This window comes from Lepidochelys olivacea (assembly GCF_965140295.1).
Source record: "Lepidochelys olivacea isolate rLepOli2 genome assembly, chromosome: 15".
NCBI lineage: Eukaryota > Metazoa > Chordata > Testudines > Cheloniidae > Lepidochelys > Lepidochelys olivacea.
Window position 1 is genome coordinate 12267680 of NC_140425.1, and position 21057 is coordinate 12288736.

General features: G+C 41.5%; 1 protein-coding gene across 5 annotated transcripts in view; it reads right to left on the reverse strand.

The window, feature by feature from the left end:
* The window catches only part of CIT (citron rho-interacting serine/threonine kinase), a 101645-nt gene that overhangs the window by 7662 nt on the left and 72926 nt on the right, over positions 1 to 21057 (reverse strand). For 2 of the 5 annotated variants that reach the window (XM_084648953.1, XM_084648950.1), the window contains 23 exons: positions 20820 to 21017; positions 20171 to 20364; positions 19512 to 19647; positions 18947 to 19051; positions 17887 to 18027; positions 17562 to 17669; positions 16604 to 16766; positions 16194 to 16358; positions 14179 to 14316; positions 13381 to 13561; positions 13070 to 13161; positions 12635 to 12739; positions 11409 to 11578; positions 10220 to 10300; positions 9865 to 10000; positions 8056 to 8195; positions 6914 to 7006; positions 5784 to 5892; positions 5508 to 5636; positions 3394 to 3474; positions 2677 to 2755; positions 2371 to 2550; positions 151 to 484 (listed from right to left, as the gene is read on the reverse strand). In XM_084648953.1, coding sequence (XP_084505079.1) covers positions 151 to 484; positions 2371 to 2550; positions 2677 to 2755; positions 3394 to 3474; positions 5508 to 5636; positions 5784 to 5892; positions 6914 to 7006; positions 8056 to 8195; positions 9865 to 10000; positions 10220 to 10300; positions 11409 to 11578; positions 12635 to 12739; positions 13070 to 13161; positions 13381 to 13561; positions 14179 to 14316; positions 16194 to 16358; positions 16604 to 16766; positions 17562 to 17669; positions 17887 to 18027; positions 18947 to 19051; positions 19512 to 19647; positions 20171 to 20364; positions 20820 to 21017 — 3258 coding nt within the window. The remainder of the gene's footprint in view (positions 1 to 150; positions 485 to 2370; positions 2551 to 2676; positions 2756 to 3393; positions 3475 to 5507; positions 5637 to 5783; positions 5893 to 6913; positions 7007 to 8055; positions 8196 to 9864; positions 10001 to 10219; positions 10301 to 11408; positions 11579 to 12634; positions 12740 to 13069; positions 13162 to 13380; positions 13562 to 14178; positions 14317 to 16193; positions 16359 to 16603; positions 16767 to 17561; positions 17670 to 17886; positions 18028 to 18946; positions 19052 to 19511; positions 19648 to 20170; positions 20365 to 20819; positions 21018 to 21057) is intronic. The other 3 variants (XM_084648952.1, XM_084648951.1, XM_084648954.1) reach the window with 3 other exon arrangements.

Genomic DNA, 21057 nt, shown 5'->3' on the forward strand with positions numbered 1-21057 from the left:
ATGTTTCGATGTACTGTGATGGCACACGTATTTTAAAGCGGGTTTAGGTTGAAGCCCCTCACCCACACAGGCTTCTCGCAGTACGAACAGCCACTCCCCACTGGGAGACTTTCCTGAGATGAGAAGACATTTGACAGAGCTCCAGCTTACCTTATTGACTTGTGAGAGTGGAGTTCTTGCACCTCCCACAGGCGTTCGCCCCCTGCTGGTCTCTTCAAACAATCTTCCAGGGGACCTTTCTCGGCGGGTGCTCAGAAGTCTGCCTGGAGATTTCTCTCTCTCCAGTGGTCGCCCAGGAGACTTGTCCCTGCGCAGCTCTGTCCTTCCCTCTCGGTACCGATGTGGTGTGCTTGGTTCTCGAGGATGGCTTGGACCTTCTGGTGGTCCTGGGCTTGACGCTACCCGCTTGGTTATGTGCTCATTATATGTTGGGGGACCTCTCTTATTAGGGCTGCTGTCATTCAAAAACAATGGGCGCGGACAGCTGAGTGACAAAAACCTTAAAGTTACATTTTTATTAAAGCGGACATCTCTTCCCCCCAATCACTCCACAGTGTTCAAATGAAAGCGCATCCAGAGCTAAGTCAGCCTTACTCAACAATGCGAACCACTTCCATGTTCAGAAAAGCCACACTCCTAGGCTCCCAGCTGTGTGCTCTGTGGGTATAACAGCACCAACGTGCAAAGGGTTGTTACCACCCACCAAACCAGTCCTGGTTGGATGGAATGTTATTATTACAGAGATTACCAGCACTTCTTCTTTACCGTGGTGTCCTAGAGAGGCCTAAATAACTAGTCATGAAAGGAGATAGAGAAGTGTTGCTTTAAATAGGCTACAGCCAGAAATCAAGTATGACGGAAGAGAGGGTTACCCTCCTTCTGAAGATAAATATAAGTATTTATGCAGAAATCTCTGCTTTAGGGGGGTCTCTACTAAATCAGACATTTCAGCTCCTGAAGGAATATTCAACACAGATCACGTCTATAGAACAGCTACGAGAACTACTTATTTTCCTAGGGAGAGAGCCAGAGACTTTTCCTGTATGAAAGTGCATTAAAAATTAATTCACACCTCATAGGATTTGTTCAAGAAGCACAAGTTACAAGACGTCTAGGTAAACGTTCTGATTAAGAGGATAGGAGGAGAGGTTACAAATTTGCCAAGCTTTAGATTTCGCTCTCACTTTATAGGTAACACTTTTCACTCTTCAACAGGGCACTATCAGTCACAATATTCACTGCCCAATTCATCCCCGCTCTGCTTAACAGAAAAAGATCATGTCACTTATCTGAGTCATGTCACTTATCTGAACAGTCATGTTCAGACATACAAGTGGCCTGAAATGGTCTTTAAAAGCCACAATTCCAACCCTTTAAATATTGTATTTTATTTTCATGGCAATAATGAATGTTAGCACTAGACTTTCAAGCTATGGCCACATCAGCAAGACATTAAAATATCATTTCTGGTCCAAATCCTGTTCTGTCAGTCCCAGCTGTTGTAGCTAAGGAATAATTAATTCCATGAGTAGGGACAAGCAATTTATTTCAAGAATATTTTATTCAAAAACATTTGATTTAGTGTATAGATGTTTAAACATCTAATTTTATTACTGTTCTAAAACAGAACATTGGTACAGGTTTTCTTAGTCACATTAAGAGAACAAAGCATCCAGATTACTTGTGGCAAAAACTCATCTCTGATTCATCCAGTACTAATCTAGGGATCAACTGTGGATCTCTGAACAACTGACTATAACCCATTTCTATGCAAAATATTCTTCAATGAGGAAGGCAGTCACCCTAGACTTCAATGCAGAAGGCCTTCCCATGGCCTAATTACTGGTTCTAAAGTAAATTCTTTTAATTCCAAAAAGTTCAGGACATTCCTGTTCTATGGGACTTTGGATATCTGAAAGTGGACTCAGCTGGGATACATCTCTGTCTAGAACCATTCGGAAATGTACCTCCCTAGCAAGATTTGTTTTGGACACACAAGTTAAAATAATTTCAGAAAGAATCTCAATACAGATGCGTGCAGAGATTCATCACCACCTGGGGCCATCTCTTCTTTCACAACAGTATTATTAACATCACAAAACACTCCTGTTTTGTTTTGAAAGTATATGTGGAGGAAGTTATCCAGGTACGGCCACAGAGTTCAGGTTTCCAGAAGGGAGACACTGGAACTCTGGATTTTAAAAGATCTGTTAAACCAGCAGGATTTCCTGATGCTTCTGAGAGAAGCTGAGTTTCTCCCACCAGAACAAAATGAGGTCATCATGCAATAAGATTGGAGAAAGGGGTCTAGAACTAATGCTGCATACATAGCATGAGGAATGGCACTGAACGTAGAACAGTAACGCCTACCTGCGTGTAGCGGAGGATCCTCTGTGGTGTTCATTGTTGGACTCCTTCACTAGATTTCCCTTACAGCAGATCACTCTTAATTTGTCCTGATAGGAGGAGGCCAGGTAAATTGCTCCAGATGAAATTGCTGGCCCTAGATACCGGGGATTTGGGATATCCAAGTGGGCTCGTGCAGGAGTGCTGAGTGAAGGGGAGAGAAAAAAAAATCTTTATAATCTGCTTGTTGTATGTTATTCTTGGAAAGCCTCCACCCCTGCAGCAAATCATAGTTCTTCTCTTCAAAGCGCTGAGCAGAGCATGACTTACCCTAGAGAAGCACGAGCCTGAATCTCAACCACTTCAAGGGAATTGAAATGAGTCACAAACAGGTAGGGTTCTCTGTAGGCTGCAGCAGAGAAAGAACACCATGCACAGATTCTACATTAGTAAAAATTAGTCAGGAAACTTGCGGGATGAAGATAACATTTTCTTGCCCTCCTGCAATCTGTAGGGAAGACTAAGGATGTGGGTTTTCTGTGCAGCGCTATATACTATATGGCTAAATGGGAAGAAACAAGCATAGAGAAGCCTTGTCTTGTGCCTGTCTGCTCCAATACCATTATATCAATCATAACATCACACAAAAGGGATTTAAAAATGGACTATTAACCGGAAAAAATCTGTTAGGAACTGCAAAAGCCCCTGTGGTTTCATTTTGATAAGCCAGACTCTTGACTATTTAGAGACATCCAAGCATCCATCATTAAAAATTCCAGTGGCCAATTTAGTCATTGTCAGGCTGGGAATATTAATCAAATACATCACTTTGATTTCATTTTCCTCTTATTCTTCATGCTTCAGAAAGGCTGCTACATCCATTTAGGTTTATAATTATTTGTAACCACTAGAAACCACTGAGTCTGAAGGGGGTCCTTCCCACTGGGCTGTTTCTGGGATGTGACAACCCCCAGAATGCTGAATATTTTGGAACACTGGAACTGGGTGGAACCAGTACAAAACTGGTAAACGTTGTTCAATACCTACCAAAAGCCAAAGGCAAGCGACTCCATTTCAGGTCCTCTGTCCTACTGCGCCTTCCATAGGAATCCACAAAGACACCAAACTCTGCAGAGAACAATCACCAGTGTCATTTGCTTGTGGCTGGATTTTTTTTTTTAAAAGGGAGGAAGGCAAGCAAAGGTGGGTTTTTACAACAGAAATAGGAGGGCCATCTTTTGCAGCTGGTGAGTTCTACAGTAGCCAGAATTAAATTACCCTCATTGACATAATGCTTGCAAACACTGCTGGTTTAGGAATAATTTCAATAGTTCAGTTGTTGCAGTCCAAGTCCTCTTTATACCAAGTAAGGTAAAATTGTTATTCCTTACCCTTCTAGGAACTCAGCATCTCCAAATAGGAGAAACACAGAAATATGAGTCATAAAAGTGCGTCTCCTGCCCAAGCGGACAGTTATAGTAAATACCGGAAGGATTACTACTGTTGGAATTAAAGGTGCTTTGTGAACTTCTAGGACATTGGATTAAAGGATCAACAAAAACAATTACATCAAAAAGTAGCTTGTAACCCTTTGTTTCTCCACTGAGATGAAAGGAGCAATCTTTCTATGGAAGTCATTGCATCACATAAGGAATCCTCTAGTTTAAGTTAGAAAGCCAGGAATGTTTAATCAGAGTGATTAAACATCTATTTGCACTGAACATTCATTTAAAAGATCACATTGTATTCTCTTCATCACTGGCATAGAAATGAAAGTTATTTACCTATAATGAGTTCTTCAAAATGGATTCTAAGTTCACACTCCTGGGATGCTCTGACAGATGCAGCATGAACAGGTAGAATTCTAGCAAGTTCATGCAGTACCCTCCCTCTCCCCTCAGTGAACAAACGGTTCCAAGGCGAGGGGATAAAAGTGGGCTTGGCACTCATTTAGACCCAATACCACAGCGTCTGAAGAAGAATGTTTTTCCCCAGGGTAGGTTCCCTGAATACCCTCTGGTCAGATGGGTCTCTCTGGGGATTTGCTCTTTGCAAAGAGGCTGACAGACAGGGCTGGGGTGCTCATGCTCGCCAGAACAGCTGTAGCCTTTTGTTGTGGATCGACTCTGGAAACAGGGACTGGCAACTCAGTAGTTTCCTCTTCAGATGCGTCCCACTTCCAGATCCTTTCGTACGACATACTGAGGTGGATGGTTTGTCCTTCTTCCCTCCAGATTCACTCAGAGCCAACACTGGCCTCATACTTGTTCAGACCTTTTACTTGCCCAATTCCAGGTGGTTTTGCTGACAGTGCTTCTTGTAATAAAATCGTCTGAAGCCTGTTCTGTCTGCTCTTTTTCACTCATGTTGTATAAGTCAAGCAAACCAGCATTTTGAAGGTGAGTGTCCCTCAACCAGAGATGCCAAATATCCAGCATGAGTGTCAGATGCCACAAATATTGCCGGATGTGACACACGTCTTTTCAAACAGGGCTTTTTCTTTTTCAGTTCTGCCATTTCTGAACTGCAGACTTATAACTAACTTCACCTAATACTCAACTAGTTAACGATCTAACAAACTGCTAATGAAATCTAACTATAAAATTATTAACTAGCTAATAAGCTATGGATCCAGGAGCACCCCAAAGCAGTTCCTCATGCATTCAGCTGCTTGCAGCTGGATGTAATTTAGGCGGCTGGAGTGCCACGCCCCCTTTTATACTTTTGCCCTGGAATGTTCAATGTTCACCGAGGGGATTGGCCAGGGAGGTGCAGGAGTGCTCCAGTGACCATTGCTAGTTACAGTCCTACTGGTTCACGCTGCGCTGGTTGGACCATCACACGAGTGGGAATATGCAGAGGACGCTCAAAGAAAAACTGACTGACTGACAGGCACAGAGATTTTAACATAACCCAGAAGGAATCTGACCAATGTATTTTAACAGATGGGATCAGTGTCTTGCCCCTTTAGGGTCTACATCCTTTATATTTTACAATGAACAATATGACCTACAGTCTAACATGCCATTTCCAGCAATAATGTTACCTATATGATCATGCACACCCAATGGCTAGCCTCCCATCAGTACAGTTCCCAGGTATCTTGTGACAAATGCTGTGCAGATGATCAAGCTAGTCCAGCAGCCACATGATACACTTACCATGGAAACAAAGCAGGTACTCCTCCCTCTGTCCTGTAGGGTTCACCTGTATGATACTGATTGGGAAGCTATTGGTGGAAGAAGCAAACACAGCAGAGGCTAAGGAGTGGTCATTCTTATCGAGAAACTCTGTAAAGGGGTAGAAAGGAACAGCAACGTCAGCACCAGCTTTTCTGTAAATTCATACCCCTTGTTCCCATTTAGGTAGTAGACAAGTATCTACCCCAAAGGAACATTCACAGAGCTGTTTAATGTACGACAGGAAAGGTCTCCTACCCTCCAGGGTATACTGCTTCATCTCAATTTCATAGAACTTGTTGGTTCCGATGATGATGCTGTAATTGGTCAAATGGACACAGCTACAGGGCTCTGAAGTTTCAATCTCCTGGAAGAGAAGGACAAGGCACATTGGCATGAGCCTAGATGATCCTTATTCAACTCTTCTGTTCCATTAGCTCCCCTGTGTTTGTTTAAACATTTCTCTTATTACGTAGGGTTCTGAGCGGCAATATTTCCCTCTATAAAAGGTGTTTAACAACTGCCGCCTGCAGTCTCCAGCAGGAGGAACTGTTCTCTTGCTGGCAGAACTAGTATTAATTTTCCATGAGTTCCCTCCTGGAGGGGATTTTACTGGCTATTTAGGGGGCAGGTGCGCACGCTATGGGTCTGGTTGAACTCCAGCTACCATTAGAAGTGGTAGAACAGTTACAGCCAGATCCGCTTTTGCATCTGTAAAAAGCCAAAAGATTGCACTGGTTTCTTTCAGACAGACCAGGCAACTGTCAGCTACACCTCTGTCAGCTACAAATTAGACTAATACTCTAAATAGCATGCTGTGGTGTTCACTGTACGGCCCCATTATGGGGGTGTAGAGATTTGAGAAGCAGAGTCAGAGTAAAGCAATGATCCTTAGTTATACACAGTGTTACATATTAACGGTCAACTAGGTTGAGGCACTATAAAATTGGGCACCTCCAGGCCTTAAAGGCAAGAGTTGCATGGGGGGGGCTGCTGGAGGGGGGCTGCCAATCAAATTTATTTTTTTAACATACTTTAAATGAGAGAATGAAGAATTTTTATTTTTAACAAAGTTGGTTTAAAAAAAAACAGTTAGGTTCTCTCAAGACTCAAGTGGATTGGACACTTGCAATTAAACAGCCCCTTAGCCTGAGCCCGATTCAGCTGGCATAGGCTAGCCACGGGTTTTTAATTGCAGCGTAGACATACCCAAAATTGCCAGCAGCTCTGATTTTAACTGGAGCAGGTTACAATTTACTGTCACTTTAGCTAGCAAGCAAAATCTGTATGAGCAACATAGGTTTTAGGCACTTGCTCCTCAGCAGAGTGGAGTCTCGCACTGGATTGTTATGAACATGTGAACTACTGAGAGAAATCAATAAACTTGCCTTCCTGATGCAGAACTTGCTGAGGCTCTCATTATAGCGCAAAACCACCACTTTGTTGGGCATCGCTGCACAGATGCAGAGTCCGTTCTCAACCTACAGGGTGGGTTAAAAATATGGTTAGAGATAGCAATACGGACGTTCACACTAAAGCCGTGGAAAACATTTTGAACACGTGAAACAGTTCTCTTTGGTGAAAGGTACCCAGATGTTGGCAGAGATGAGTGGGTAATATTTGTAATAGGACAGTGTGGCGTAACTGCAGATTAGTGAAACAATGAAAAGCCTTTTCACACTCCTAAGGGACAGCACACATCCAGACTGCTTCTGTGATTTCTTTTGTAGTTGAAGCAAGTTAATTAAAAGAACAGGAAGCTTTTAATAGAATGATGTTTCTATTAAGAGCGATAATTAACCCAAATTAACCAAGGCAGGTTAGATCTTTAACCTCTTGAACCTGTATCTGAAACAATGCTTTGAAATGAATGATGTTCAACTTGTCAAAGATATGAGTAATCTGCATAAGCAGTTCCTGCTGAAAACTTCTGCAGTGGCCAAGTGTTTCACACTGAAATTGGCAAACACTCTGAACATTGTTGAATGATGATACAACTGTATGAGCAAATTTACTACCTTGGTAAGAATCACCCTGTGTTCAAGAGCAAAGACAGAGGAATAAGAAATTTATTAATCGTAGGAGTCTAAAAATGGAGAGCAAAAGTCTACAACCAGAGAGACAAGGGGGAGGAAGTAATATTTTTTATTAGACCAACTTCTGTCGGTGAAAGACAATAGCTTTCAACTCATACAAAGCTCTTCTTCAGTCAGTTATGTTAGATTTATCTCACAGTATGCATCATATAACAGGTTAGCATATTCCACTGATTGGTTGTCTGTGCTTGTTTATATTTGTGATAGACCCTTCAAGCTCCTTCCCCTCCCCACTCCTCCCCCTTTACTCATTTTATTTGGAGACAAATACAGAAAACCAAGGATGTAGCTCCTGGATGTGCTGATTATGACAAGAAATAAAGATGCTGATTTGATGAAGATTAAACCTGGCAATCCCTTCTACTGTCTCACTGTGCGTGTGATCAACAGATAAACTAAAGTACAGCCCAGGGCACAAAGGAGCTATATCCTACCTTGCCAGCAGCAAAAAGGTGACATCCCTTGACAGCCTCAAAGATGTTTGGTGAGATATCAGGCTGGGCTGGGAGGTGAGACTGGGCTAGAGACTGCTTCACTTTCTTTACATCAGCAAGACACAGAGCTCTCTCTTCTCCTAAGGACAGGAATGGTTACATTTTTTCCGTGTAAGTCAGTCAAGCAAGGGCAGAATTTCACTCTTCACTGCAAGAGCCTATTCTGTTACATAAGCAGCAGCTTTTCATTATGGGTTGTTACTGTGGTAACAGCTACAGAACACTGTACATGTAAAAAATAATTCCATGTGAAAGAGGACTTTAAAAAAGGATTAATAAATACACCCGGGAGAACAAGCAGTGTCTCTTGGGATTCTTATAGTTGCTAGTTCTAGCTGAACAGTAGTAGTACATGGCCCCCCATGAAGGCACTGCCTAGATTACCAGGAAGACCGCTCCTTTCCAAGGGAAAGGTGCTTTCTCATTTCTGCCCATACAAATCTGTAGTAGAGCCTCATGGGGCTACAGTTAAGGATCACTTTGACCCATGTTGGAACCCTGAGGTTTCAGAAATATCACCTTTTCAAAATCACATTGGGTGTAACGTTTGTCTACAATTATTTTCTTTCCTACAAACTTGAAATACTGTTTAAAAAGCTAGGGCATCTTAACATTATACAGCAAATTTGTGAAGCTTTTTTGTTAATTCCATCCAAACATTATACAGGAGGTTTCGATATTAAATTGTGCTATCTATCTAGTCTGTCTAGTCAAAGAGCAGGACGGAGAGCTAAGCACCATTGGGAAAGTATATTGTTCCAGTTAGCATGCAGACCTAGGGACATAAAAAGCAGAAGATGACAGCAGCCCTAGTTATATTACATGGGCTAGTGTTGTGGGACCCCCCTTTGGTAGAGCATTAGAGGGTCATGGGGCTGCACTGGTGCCCAATCTGTGGCCCTTCAGGGAGACTGTTAAAAACAAAGAAAAGGGAGTGCAGTTGATTAAAAATTGAAAATGTATTCCGAGTTAGGCCTTGAAACTTTTAAACGGTGTTTGCATCAGCCCCACTACTTCAGGGAGGCAAAAAGGGACACACACACCACCCCCAATCATCACCTACCACTTCCCTGGCAGCCTCAAGAGCAACTCCATTGTGCACGGGGGGTGTGGGGGGCGGGGTGGTCAGCAAATCTCTGCTACTGCATGGGAGGGGAAGGAAAAGAGAGCTGCTCTCACTGTTGCATTGCCTGCTTCCCTGCTAACCCGTGGGAATAATACAGAAACAGCAGGACAAGATCTTGACTGGCTCTGCCTGAGAGAGCTCCTAGCAAAGAACAGCTCCTCTCCCCTATACAGACAGCCAGAGTAGTCCAGGAGAGGTGTGGGAATCAGCAAACGTTTATGGCTGACTTCAATGACAGACCTGAGTGTTCAGCACCTCTGATAACCAGAACACTTTTATTTAGGTGCTAAATATATAGATTAAGAAGCCTAACTTGTGAAACTCAGGTTTGAACATTTTGGCCTCTGTTATTCAATCCCCCATCTGTAAAAAACAGAGACCTCACTCCCTTTGTGCAGGGATATTGTGAGCATTACTTCATTCGTTAGTGTACATGAGAATCTGAGATGATTCTGTGATAAGCACCACAGAAAAGCTGTACATAAAAAGTAGAGAGGAATCCAGGGAAAGCAAGTTCCACTGACATTGTACTGTGGGAAGTTTCCCCTTAACCTTCACAAACTAGAACATTTATCAGAACACTTCCATAAAAGTGAAAATTTGCCATCTTCCTACCATCATACCTGCTATCATGAGCAGTTTATCCAGATCCTTTATGAGGTGAATTTGGAAAACAGCACCAAGTCCTGGAATGTGTGTTAAGGAATTTTTCAACACATTCAGGGCATAGAGACCCTCCTCTGTACCAACGAGTACTACCTATAAAGACAAAAATTGAATAGTCAGCACTATATAAGAAGATCACAGCAATGCTCCAAGACTAACTTTCACTCACACGTAACACCAGCCAATGGAAAATGGAATCCAAACCCAAGGTACAAAAGGAAACATGTTCCTATTTACAAGTCTGGATACACATACTCCATTCATGCAAGGTATACAGTGACTAGGTTGAGTGTTGTCCATGATTGTCATCACCTGGTCACTGAAAGGCATTGTGCAATTTATATCCAGACGGTCTTCCCCCTCAAGCTTCAACAGAGAGTTTCCAAGCAGCTTCTGTAAGTGACAAAAAGAAAATACAGTGTGATTAAGTAGGCAAACACAAATCAAACACTTAGATAACACTTAGCACTGACTCACAGCAATTTTCCTTATCCCCTCATCCAGAACAGCTAGCATGTACAATCATGTACATTATTGCCCCCAGACTCATGCTACACTGGTTGTAACTACCACTAAACAATGTATTGCTATCTGAACTGCAACCGTCTGCTTATGCACAGCATTCAGCAGTGGAAAAGCAGAGTTCTTCTGCAACACGAAATGTGTGTCAAAGCTGTAGGGACCCCATCTGCAAAGGGTTCATAAGCTGCCACTTAACAAGGCACAACTATTAGGGAAGTGAGGAAACAAGCATGCATGTCTCTCTCTTTGAGCCCAAGCAGAAAGGAGGCTCTAAAACAGTCACATCAGTCTATTAATAACACAGAAGTTAGCAGAAGGCTCATATGCTAGTTTATTACAGAGTGGGACCTCGCTTCAAGACACATACACATCCCAACACTTACTTGAACAGGGAACGTTTGTGAAGTGATACAACTTAAAAAATCCTGGTGTGTCTCAACACCCACAAATTGGTTAGAAAAAACTAAACAGAAACTTTCAAAAGAGAGACTGCCGAACAGTGTAATATTTGGGAAGAAAATCAAGAGAGTTCTAATTAACATCCTGGACTACTCCTGCTAGTCAGATTTCCATTGTCTCAGTAGCCAAAATTTGAATATGTGATGCCAAAAAGCACAATCTCCCTGTATCAGGAAAGTTCTAGTAATGAAAAGGGCTGTTCTGAATGAAACAGCAGTGAGACCACTTAACTTGCCATTTTTGTCAGGAATAAACAGCTAACAAATCACAAAAGAGGGGAAAAAATAAGCCTTTTTCTGAGATTTGCTATTTTTCAGATCTGAAAGGAGGTGTGATACCGTGAGGCATCAAAGTCGTAAACCATGGCTCATGGTATTCCTATTAAATGATATTAATGACAGAAATAATATTAACTAGTTTAACTTCCTTTCAAACTCAGCATGTCAGATACTAAGAAAGAAAATTTCAAAATGGTTCCCTCCAAGAATATTTTATTATTAGATAATCTATTTGTACTTACAGCATCAGCCTCAGCTTTTTCCCTGGAAACTCTCCCTCCTGCCACTATTGACTCCAAAGCAGTGACCCAGCGCTGCTTATCAGGGAAAGTAGGTGGTAGTAAGTAGAGTGTCCTACCAGGCCAGCATGTGGTGTGTGGATGAGACTCCACCTTTAGTATATATGGCACATCTAAGGTGTTACACAGAGAGAACAAAATTGGGATTAGCACTTGGAACAATTTCACTTGGCTTAAATTAGCATCCTTCATCTTTGCAGAGAGGATGTCACCGTAACAGGATGTTTACTGCTACAATTTATACCATCAGTAAAGATGGGCTTTTCCATTCCAGGTGCTGCAAACTAGCTATTAAAGCTAAAATAAATAGATAGCAGATAGAAAGATGGAAACCATACACACAAAGCTAAGTAAAGATTAACTATCAGCCTTTATTCAGACAGGAAGAGAAGTGTCAGCTATAACAGAGAAGTTCCTTTTTCTATAAGTCCTATGACTGAAGCGATGCCTGATAGTTTTCTCTGCACTGCTACACAGTGTACAATTTCTAAAAGCAAGTCACTAAGTAATCTCTTCCAGGTCTGTAACATTGGCTTATGCAACACAAGACGACAGTTTCCTTTTTTTAATTGTAATTCAATAACCTGTTTTAAGAAAAATAATGTTCCTACTTTTGATAGCTGAACTCTACCCTACAATATAAAAACCAAGAGGTATATTATCTTTAAATCCGTTCAATTCCATATATACACACAATCAGTACAGTACAAATATTACTTCTTCTTAGAAAATAACTGATTCCATATGCCTCATATTATTTCTAGTTAATGGTTTACTGCTAGAACATGCACTTTGAAAATTCAGATTGGCAGAGGGCACTGAAGGAGGGAGTTTATATGAACTATGTTTAAACGTGCTTTATAATAACTTTATAAAGCCACTCTAAGGTTTACCTCTATTTGAATGAAAGAGTATCTCATTCACAGTTCAACCATCGGGAGAGAAGCAATCAACTTTGTGGGTCCAATGCTAGATGTCTGAACTATTCACAAGGCATACCTAATTGAAATAGAGGTAACCTCAGAAAGATTTATGATATTACAGAACAGCAGTTTAAAAGGTTAACTGCAGAATGAGATCTGTTCTACCACAGTTAACTGCTGGTGGATGCCAAGCCATATTCATGGATCAGTTGAAATCCATTCTACCTCAGATGCACTGATTCTCACCTGTCTTTGCTGTATTGGCAAGTTCAGTAGCTCCTACAGCCCCATGAACAGTTACATCTCCATCAGGAAGGCACAACTCAAACTCCTCCACAGGCCGCTGTCCAGCTTTCAGGAGTAGGGGAAGGGACAAGAAGAATGAATGAGAACAAGACACAAAGAAACAAGAAAGCAGTGAGAAAATAATGAAGAACTGGAGGAAGAAAGTAAGTAGCACATTGGATTTTTCATAGCTGGAGCACAAGGTTATTTCCAATATTTAAAGCATATAAGGTTAATAAAATCCTAAAGGGGGGGAAAAAACAATTCTGCCTTATTAGACACATCAGTTCAAATTAGCAATAGTTAATGTTAACGTATTCATTAGACCCTTCAATTCAATGAATAATGTCAGAAAACAGAAAAGACAAGTCTTGTTTATTGATCGTGTGAAGTTACCTTCTCTTGCTTCGGCATCATAAATTAGCACTTTAGTTCCTTCCAGGACAATGAATTTCCTATCCCAGCCCTGCTGTCCACGCTTATTATTCCTGAAAACACAGCAAGCAAAATAAAACATCAGAATTTCCACCAAGATTCTGAATTGGAGTGGCAAGCAAATCCCTGGAGGATAGATTTCATTGGTAACACAAGAGTGGAAAGGCAAATATCGAGAGAATTCAGAGAAATTGCCTCAGGATCCGCGATAATTTACAGCACAGCTCCATACATGCCACCACCTGCTCTGGCACAAAGACTCGTGTTTATACCTCGGCACTTTCATCCATCCTTCCAGATGCAAACTGCTGCTTGGCTCCTTCAGCTGCAGTCCTGGAGAGTTCAATTTGTCCCGACAGAAAGCTTCAGAAAAGTGTGTGGCATATTCTGCGGGCAGTCCACACGTAGCTGGCAAGCATGTTGAGCACTTTGGGTGACACATCACTTGGCATTCTGAGAGAGTAAAACTTTATAAGGACATACACCAGAAAACATGGCCCAGTCCATTCAGCTTCCAACCAGTCACCCAGAGACCCCCCCTCTCCCATTCAATCTAGCCACCTGATGTTTTCAAATATGGAGTATACCCTCCAGTTACTCTTCAGGTCTTCATAATTGGACGCTGTCAATCTTTGTTTGCAAGGAGAAAGAACTGGATGGTGAAGTCTCTGACGGTGCAGAATATGTTATCAAATACTCTCATGGAGCAAGAAAAAAGTTGGAATTCTCCAGTTCTCACAGGCAGTGCTGGTCCAGAAAACAACATACTTTCCCTGATGAGGAGTTCCTGGTAGTCACACTCTATCCCAATTCCCAGCTGCTTTTAACAAGGCAATATGGGCAAAATAACCATGGGGTAGCTAGGAGAGGGAATCAGTCACCTGCCTTCCCAAATAAAGAGAACAGTCTCTTTCCACTGACACCTAGAAAATGTAATCAAGGCTGCTGGTGGAGAAGCTCACCGTCTTCACTGAACAAGGACATGAGAATCTATTCTGAATGACTTGAAGTGTTAACCCTCCAGTCTAGCATTCAATTGCCCTCCATTCACTCACACGCCCTGCTCTTACCAAGACATTTAGATGCTTGACGTCCAAAGTGCACAGTATCCAGACACACTGCACATTTTGTTGCCCTCATATTTAGCCCCACATTGAAACGGTGAGGGATATTGTGATGCATTCGCTCTTTCAGACGCCGACTGAACTCTGGAAGGAGGAAAAACGTCATAGGGATAGACAAAAGGTATAACATGATCCAATGGCTGGAGGTTGAAGCTAAACAATTTTGGAAATTGGTGGAAATAGAGTGGACATTTTGAACAGTGAGGGTAATGAACCATTGGAACAACTTACCACAGTCATGGGGATTCTGCATCACTCGCCGTTTTTAAATCAAGACTGGATTTTTTTCTAAGAGATATCGGAATTAATTTTGGGAAAGTTCTATGGCCTATGTTATAGAGGAGGTCAGACTAGATGGTCATAAAGGACCGCGCTGCCAACAAACAAGCCTTTCACCAAAGCTTCTCTCACTTTACCTATGCTAGATACTGAGCATGCTTTCCGCATACCGACTTCATACCACCGAAAACAGATTTCCCCAACTTTCAGTGCTGACCAACGAGCACATCTCAGCACCTGCCAGTACATTTGATTGGCAGTGAACAAATCTTACCTCTCATGTCAAATCCTTTCCCTGCTGCATATGTCTTCCCGCGCTACCCATACCCATCCCTTACCCATGATTGAGGACATCTCTCCTTATGTCTATGTAATCCATGCTTACAAAGCATGGCTCTCTTTCCACCTCCTGTGGAAACCTGTGAGTTTCTGAGTGTATGACAACCATTGGGCTAACAGACCTGGATTTTTCAGCTCAGGCAGTAGAGGCTTATGGTTTTAGATTAGAGAGTTCAATCCCCATTGTTATGACCCACCCAGGGACCATCCAGACACCTAATACCAATTCTCTTATATACAAGTGAGCATAACCCCTTAAATTTTCAATTGCATCCTTCTTGCTGATGAGTCTCGCCCCACACTTTCAACAGCATGCATCTCTTCCTTCATTCCTTACTAATAAGGATCCAACTTCTCCTCTCACCCAGTACCTACCCTTTCCATGCACAATTCATGGGTCTCCTCATGCCTATTGCCATTCCTTTCCTTTATAGCGATTTCTCGGCTCAGCTGAATGATGTTGCAGCTTAGACAAATAAAGATATGCCAACCATGGAGGAAACATTCATACATCCTTTTGATCAATGCAGAATTGTAGTTGAAAAAATAAAGTGTAGTCTGAAGAGCAAAAGCCTACAATGGCACTGGTTTGTGCTGATGTAGGGCAGCATATCCTCTGTATGATTCCCTATTTTACAAAGAACATTGTGACTTTGAAGCAGCACATAATGGAACAATAATAAGACTGGAATGGATTTTGTTTGCACTTTTCATTGTCAGTCTTTCCTGAGACTTAAGACACACAGATGTTAGCAAAAAAACGTTTTTTCCCTCAGTATGTTTACTTTGTGCATTTCACAGCTCTTTGAGTCTAGCCAGCTTCACTATTTCCCAGAGAATTTATTCTTTGCTGAGAAACACCTACTAAACATCAAGGGAGCAGAAAACCCATTTTAAAAAAGTGTAATTTCAGACACACTATTTAAAGGATTCTCTATCAAAAACTAGATATCTTTTAATCAATCAATAAAAAAAACCTCAAGTGGACGGAAAGCCTTTAACTGAAGTTTTATAAAATAAGTAGTGTTGAAATGTCATTCAAGCAGAGATTTAGACTGTAGAACAAGAGCAAGAAGGGATGATCCAAGACTTCTATGATGACAGGAGTTTTTACAAAAATTCATCCCTCACAAATAGGTAACAGAACCCCTTTCCCTCATACAAACTAGGCTCCAATTCCCCTCACATTACTATCCAAGTCTGCTACCTAGAGCTCATCAATACTTGTGCACATGTCATTATACACACCTGCATAAAAAGAGAAAAGATGGTTTTGAAAAGGGGGGGGCGGGATGAGTATTCTGAATAGGAACAGGCAACTTCATATTCCCCTTGAGACTTACCCTCTGGTGTGGAGGACTCCTTTCTGCGACTTGAGGGTGGAGCAAGCAGGCTGATGGGAGTTGGCTGATGCTCTGGGGAGCGGACTATGGCAGACATGATGATCTGCTGTCTGGCTGTGGCCGGAGTGGATGGATGACCGTGGTCTGTTATTTTCCGATGGGCAGCTACAGAGACAAATACAACTTGTTAACTCATCCAGTAGGCGGCTAATTTCCAGCCGTGGGTTCTATGTAACCATTCAAGGGTTACAACGTGCAGAAAACATGTAGCCCTAATGCATCTTCAAAGCAGCAGACAAAGTAGGAATTAGACAGTAATTTTACTGTTACAGAGACGCACAATTTAAGGCAAGTTTTGGGGCCAAAATGTCTCTCTTCTCCAGATTCAACTTTTCTGTTACCCCCCCTACCTTCTTCTCGAGCAGATCTGAGTTCAATGCGTGTTTTCTGTAAAGCCTCCTCCAGCTCAGCAGAACGAGCCTTCTCCTTCTCCAATGCCACTTTCAGCTCATTGTATTGCAGGGGAACCTGTGTGGGTAAAGAAGGGTCCTCTTTCCGCCGACTAAACAGGCCCTAGCAACAGAAACACACAGACAACTCCTAACTCCTAGTAAGAGATGATTTAAACTAGGCAAAGGGAAAACTAACTAACTGCAGGCCAGAGGGCCTAGTGGTAATTATGATGTACAAAAGGATGGGCTTTTAATTGGAGTTGAAGAGAAAAAAGTGTTGAGAACTTTGCTTATTTGAATTTAAAAAAGCAATGTACATTGCTTGTATATCACCACCAATACCTTGTATTTCCTATAGCACCTAACAGAGGATCTCGATGTGTGTTAACACTAGTGAATTGAGCTTCAACACCCTTGACATAGATCAACATTATATCCATTTCACAAACTGGTATAGATTAAATTGCTTAATTCAGGGTCACACAGAGGTCTGTGGCAAAGCTGGGAATAGGACTCCTGACTACCTATCCTGTCCTTTAACTAAAAGTTCAACCCTTCCTGATTCTAATACATTCACATATACTTACCATTTTAAAAACTTGTTCGTACATTTTCATTAAAAAATGGGGAAGATTCATATTTCCCCAGCTGCTGCAGAGGCGTTTTTACTGGGCTGCAACTTGACTCATTGTGGAAACAGAAATACTGACAAGCCACAAGGAGGACATGTTGCCTGATAAAGCTTTTTTCAGTCATTTATAATGTTCCTTAAACTGGAATGTGTGTGTTATGCAGTAAGGATAAAAATAAAAAAAATATTTCAAATACACAGTAAATAACTAAATCATGAAGACTTCAGTCATTTAACTCCATGGCTAGTTTCCTGAATTCTGCCTCCCAAACCTTTATAACCCACCTTTTTCTTTTTGGCTGGCTGGTCCATCTTTGCTTGCAGGAAGTCAATGAGTTTGGTTTGCTGAGAAATAGTGCCCTCCATTTTCACCTTTTCATGGGAATAGAGAACCTGTGAACCACACACAAAAAAAAGAAAATTAAACCTCAGCAATAGAGAAACAGCAGCATAACAATCAGAGATGTGATAGTATGGAAGACCAAGCAGGAAGTCAAACACTCAAGCACAGCTGACTTCATCCAGTAGTAGGAAATGGCACATAACAATGACAGGCCAGGTACTGAAAACCTCTCATTTGATATTTGCTTTTTCCCTTACTGACCCTCACCTGAATGTTTTCCAGTTGGTACTCAAGGTCACTCCTTTCAGTCTTCAAAAGATCTGCTCGATCCAGAGCTTCTTGCAGGCCTTGAGTCAGGCGGAAGATGTGGTTTTTTTGCAGATCCATTTGCTGCTGCAACTTTGCTTGCTATTAGTGGGAAAACAGAGGCCAAAGGTTTTTTAAACTAGCTTTTAAATGTTAATGTTTCGTGCAGCACAAGCATCTTCCTAGAACTTAAAATTAAACATCCGTTTATTTTATAGCTCAAATATTAATTTCCCCTATTTATAAAATCCCAGAATCTTTCCTTCTTCCCAAAATGCCATATTATCATCTTCAATATCAGTGATTTGCATGAGTTCATAGCAATGCTGCCTTTTTAAATATATTTTTACACACACACACACAAATAAAGAAGGCAGTAATTTGCTTTGTTTGGGTTTTGGAAATCCTATATATCTGCTAGCTAAACTAGTGAGGGAGACAGCAACATCAAGAATTTCTGCATGCCAGTTTTCCAAACCTTTCACGCAGACACCAAAAGCTACCCCAACATTTCTCTATAAGAAAGACTTTTCTTAGAAACAAGGGCAAGCATCTGCATATTTGGTTGATCTGGGAGATTAAATTTAATACAAAGTGCTCAGGTCTCTGCCCCCGACCTGTGGCAGAAGGAGCTAGGTGTGAATCACCTCTGCTTCCCTTCTTCTGGCACCTTAAAAACCTCAAGCCATCTTTTCGCACAACCAACCAAAGCATACAGAGCCACCAAAATGCCAAGGCTATGATGAGGCAAAACCAAAACCACCTTAAATGCGATAGGTGATGAGTCATCATCTCTGGGATAACCCTTCTGCGAAGTGAAAACTAACACACCATTTTGATTTACTTTCTATTCTCCACAGCAACATTAAGGAAGGATAGAGTAGCAACCTGGATCTTTGGCACTAACTCTGAATTTTCTAGCTTCATTTAAACCTAGTAGAACTATTTTTGTGGGTTTGCATTGTGGATCCTTCCATCGAAATTTTTATAACATGAAATCCCCTCACAGGGTAGCCCTTACCTCTTCCAGAAGCCTCTGTTTGAGCTCACGTTCTGTCTCAAGCTTCTGTTGTAAACTGCGTGCATTCATCTCCAGCATTGCATGCTTCTTCTCCAAGTCATTGAGCTAGGCAGTTGGGACAGACATATATATATATATATATATATATATATAAATAGTCATAGATGCTAACAAATATTATAAGACACAAAGATCTTAAAATCCAAATTCACCAGTCAAACATAAAAGGCTAGAATGAAAAATATTACCTATTGCTTTTTTTAGAAACCCAGAAAACTGGGTTTTGGCTGTTGCTGCTCAAATGTGGATGTCACATCAGCTCTTAGAGATTTCATTAACCCCCATGATGTCAGGATGTTTGTGTTAGATTTAACTGATGGGAAAGCTAGGCTCCTGGCCTTCAGAATTGCATCCTCAACAAGAGAGGCCTCAGTCTTTTTGTAAAATTTATCCCTCCAACTGAAAACGACTGTTCAGCTCAAAACAACATTTCTATCATGAACACCTGAGTTGACACATTTTTCTTTAGCGTATATATAGAAGATTAAGGTAAAAAGACACTGACCTTGTCAGAAAGACTCTCAGCTTTGAGTTTTTGCTCTTTCAGTGCTTGCTGAAGAGCAAGAATCTCCGCTTTGTGTTCTTTAACAGCTAGTTCTACCACCTGGCGGGATTCAGTAATACGCTGATCTGCTCGCACTCTGTATTAAAAATGGAAAAAATGTTGTTACCTGATGATTTCCTCTCTGGGACTGACCTCTTCCTAGGATGCTAGGACATCAGTAGACACTTTCAGAGTTTTGCCTCAAATTCACAGTGTTGGCTTATATAGCCAGTCATCTTATTGTGGTGCTTCCACATTATACAATCCTGTTCTCAGCCCCTGCTGAAACTACTGCTTGGGAATTCAAAGTCACCAGAACAAGGAATGAGAATCAAAAATGAGTTTACCATATCATGGTACAGTCCAGATTTAGTTTGAAAGATAGCTTGCAAGTTACAGTTAGAAATACTATTTTCTGAATTCAGTGCCCTTGCACAGGAAAAAAAGGGAACAGATATCACTGGAGAGTCACGTGTATCAGTTTAAATAGCCATCTTCCAGATTTAGCTCATATAAATAAATATTGGGTGCAGATTCATGTCTCACATTCTATATGTATATATTGAACTATATTCCACAGAGCACTTTTACACAAAGATTAATGAAGAGAAAAGCCATACCGGCTCTGTTTCTCTGTGTCCAACATTCTCTGTAACTCTCGCACCCGACATTCAAACTGGGACTTCTCATCCCCTAGAATGCTTCTCCATGCTTCCCACTGACGTTCCTTCTCTAGCAGTTCATCATTCAGGGCCTCCAAGTCCATCACCTGCTCTTCTAGCATTGTGCATGTTGTCTTCAAGGCCTCCATTGTCTAAAAATAAATCTTCCCATTAATTCTCACTTCCCACATCAAACATGCACTTTTTCAGATACGGCTTCACCATTTCAATTACAGTACATGCAAATCCTCACCATCAACTGGTAAGTCACATCTCATTTATTTCTAGGCCTGTATCTTTATGTATTTAACCCTAGTTGCCTTTAATGTCAGCAATGCCTCATCATGGCTTTAGCCACAAGCAAAAATGAACCACTAGGAAGCACCATTCTTTGCCAATGTTGCAGTGAGCCACAAAGGGACATACTAAAGATCTCAATGCATTTTTACACTCCCTCCCAGAGCGATCATTGTAGGATCAAGTTGCTATAAAAGTTATAAATGCCCTCCATTATTTCTCCAAATCAGAAAGAATTTCTAGCTAGTCAGAGTCTTGCAAGTGGATAAGTGTCCTGAAGAGATTTCAAACAGAATTTCTAAACTCTCACTTGTTTCTGACTGGTGAGCTGCATCTCCCTCTCAGTGATCTCTCGACGGAGGTGGTCAACCTCACTTCGCAGCTGTACTATCTCATCATCGGCCCCAGAGGCCTCATCAAGCTGCTTTGACAGGAAGAAATTCTGATTGTTCAGTTCTGCATTGTCCTCACTCAGCTGGTTCAGCTGTTCTTCCAAGTCTGTAATCACCTAAAAAGAGCAAAAGAAGTTTGGGTTACATGTCAGTGAG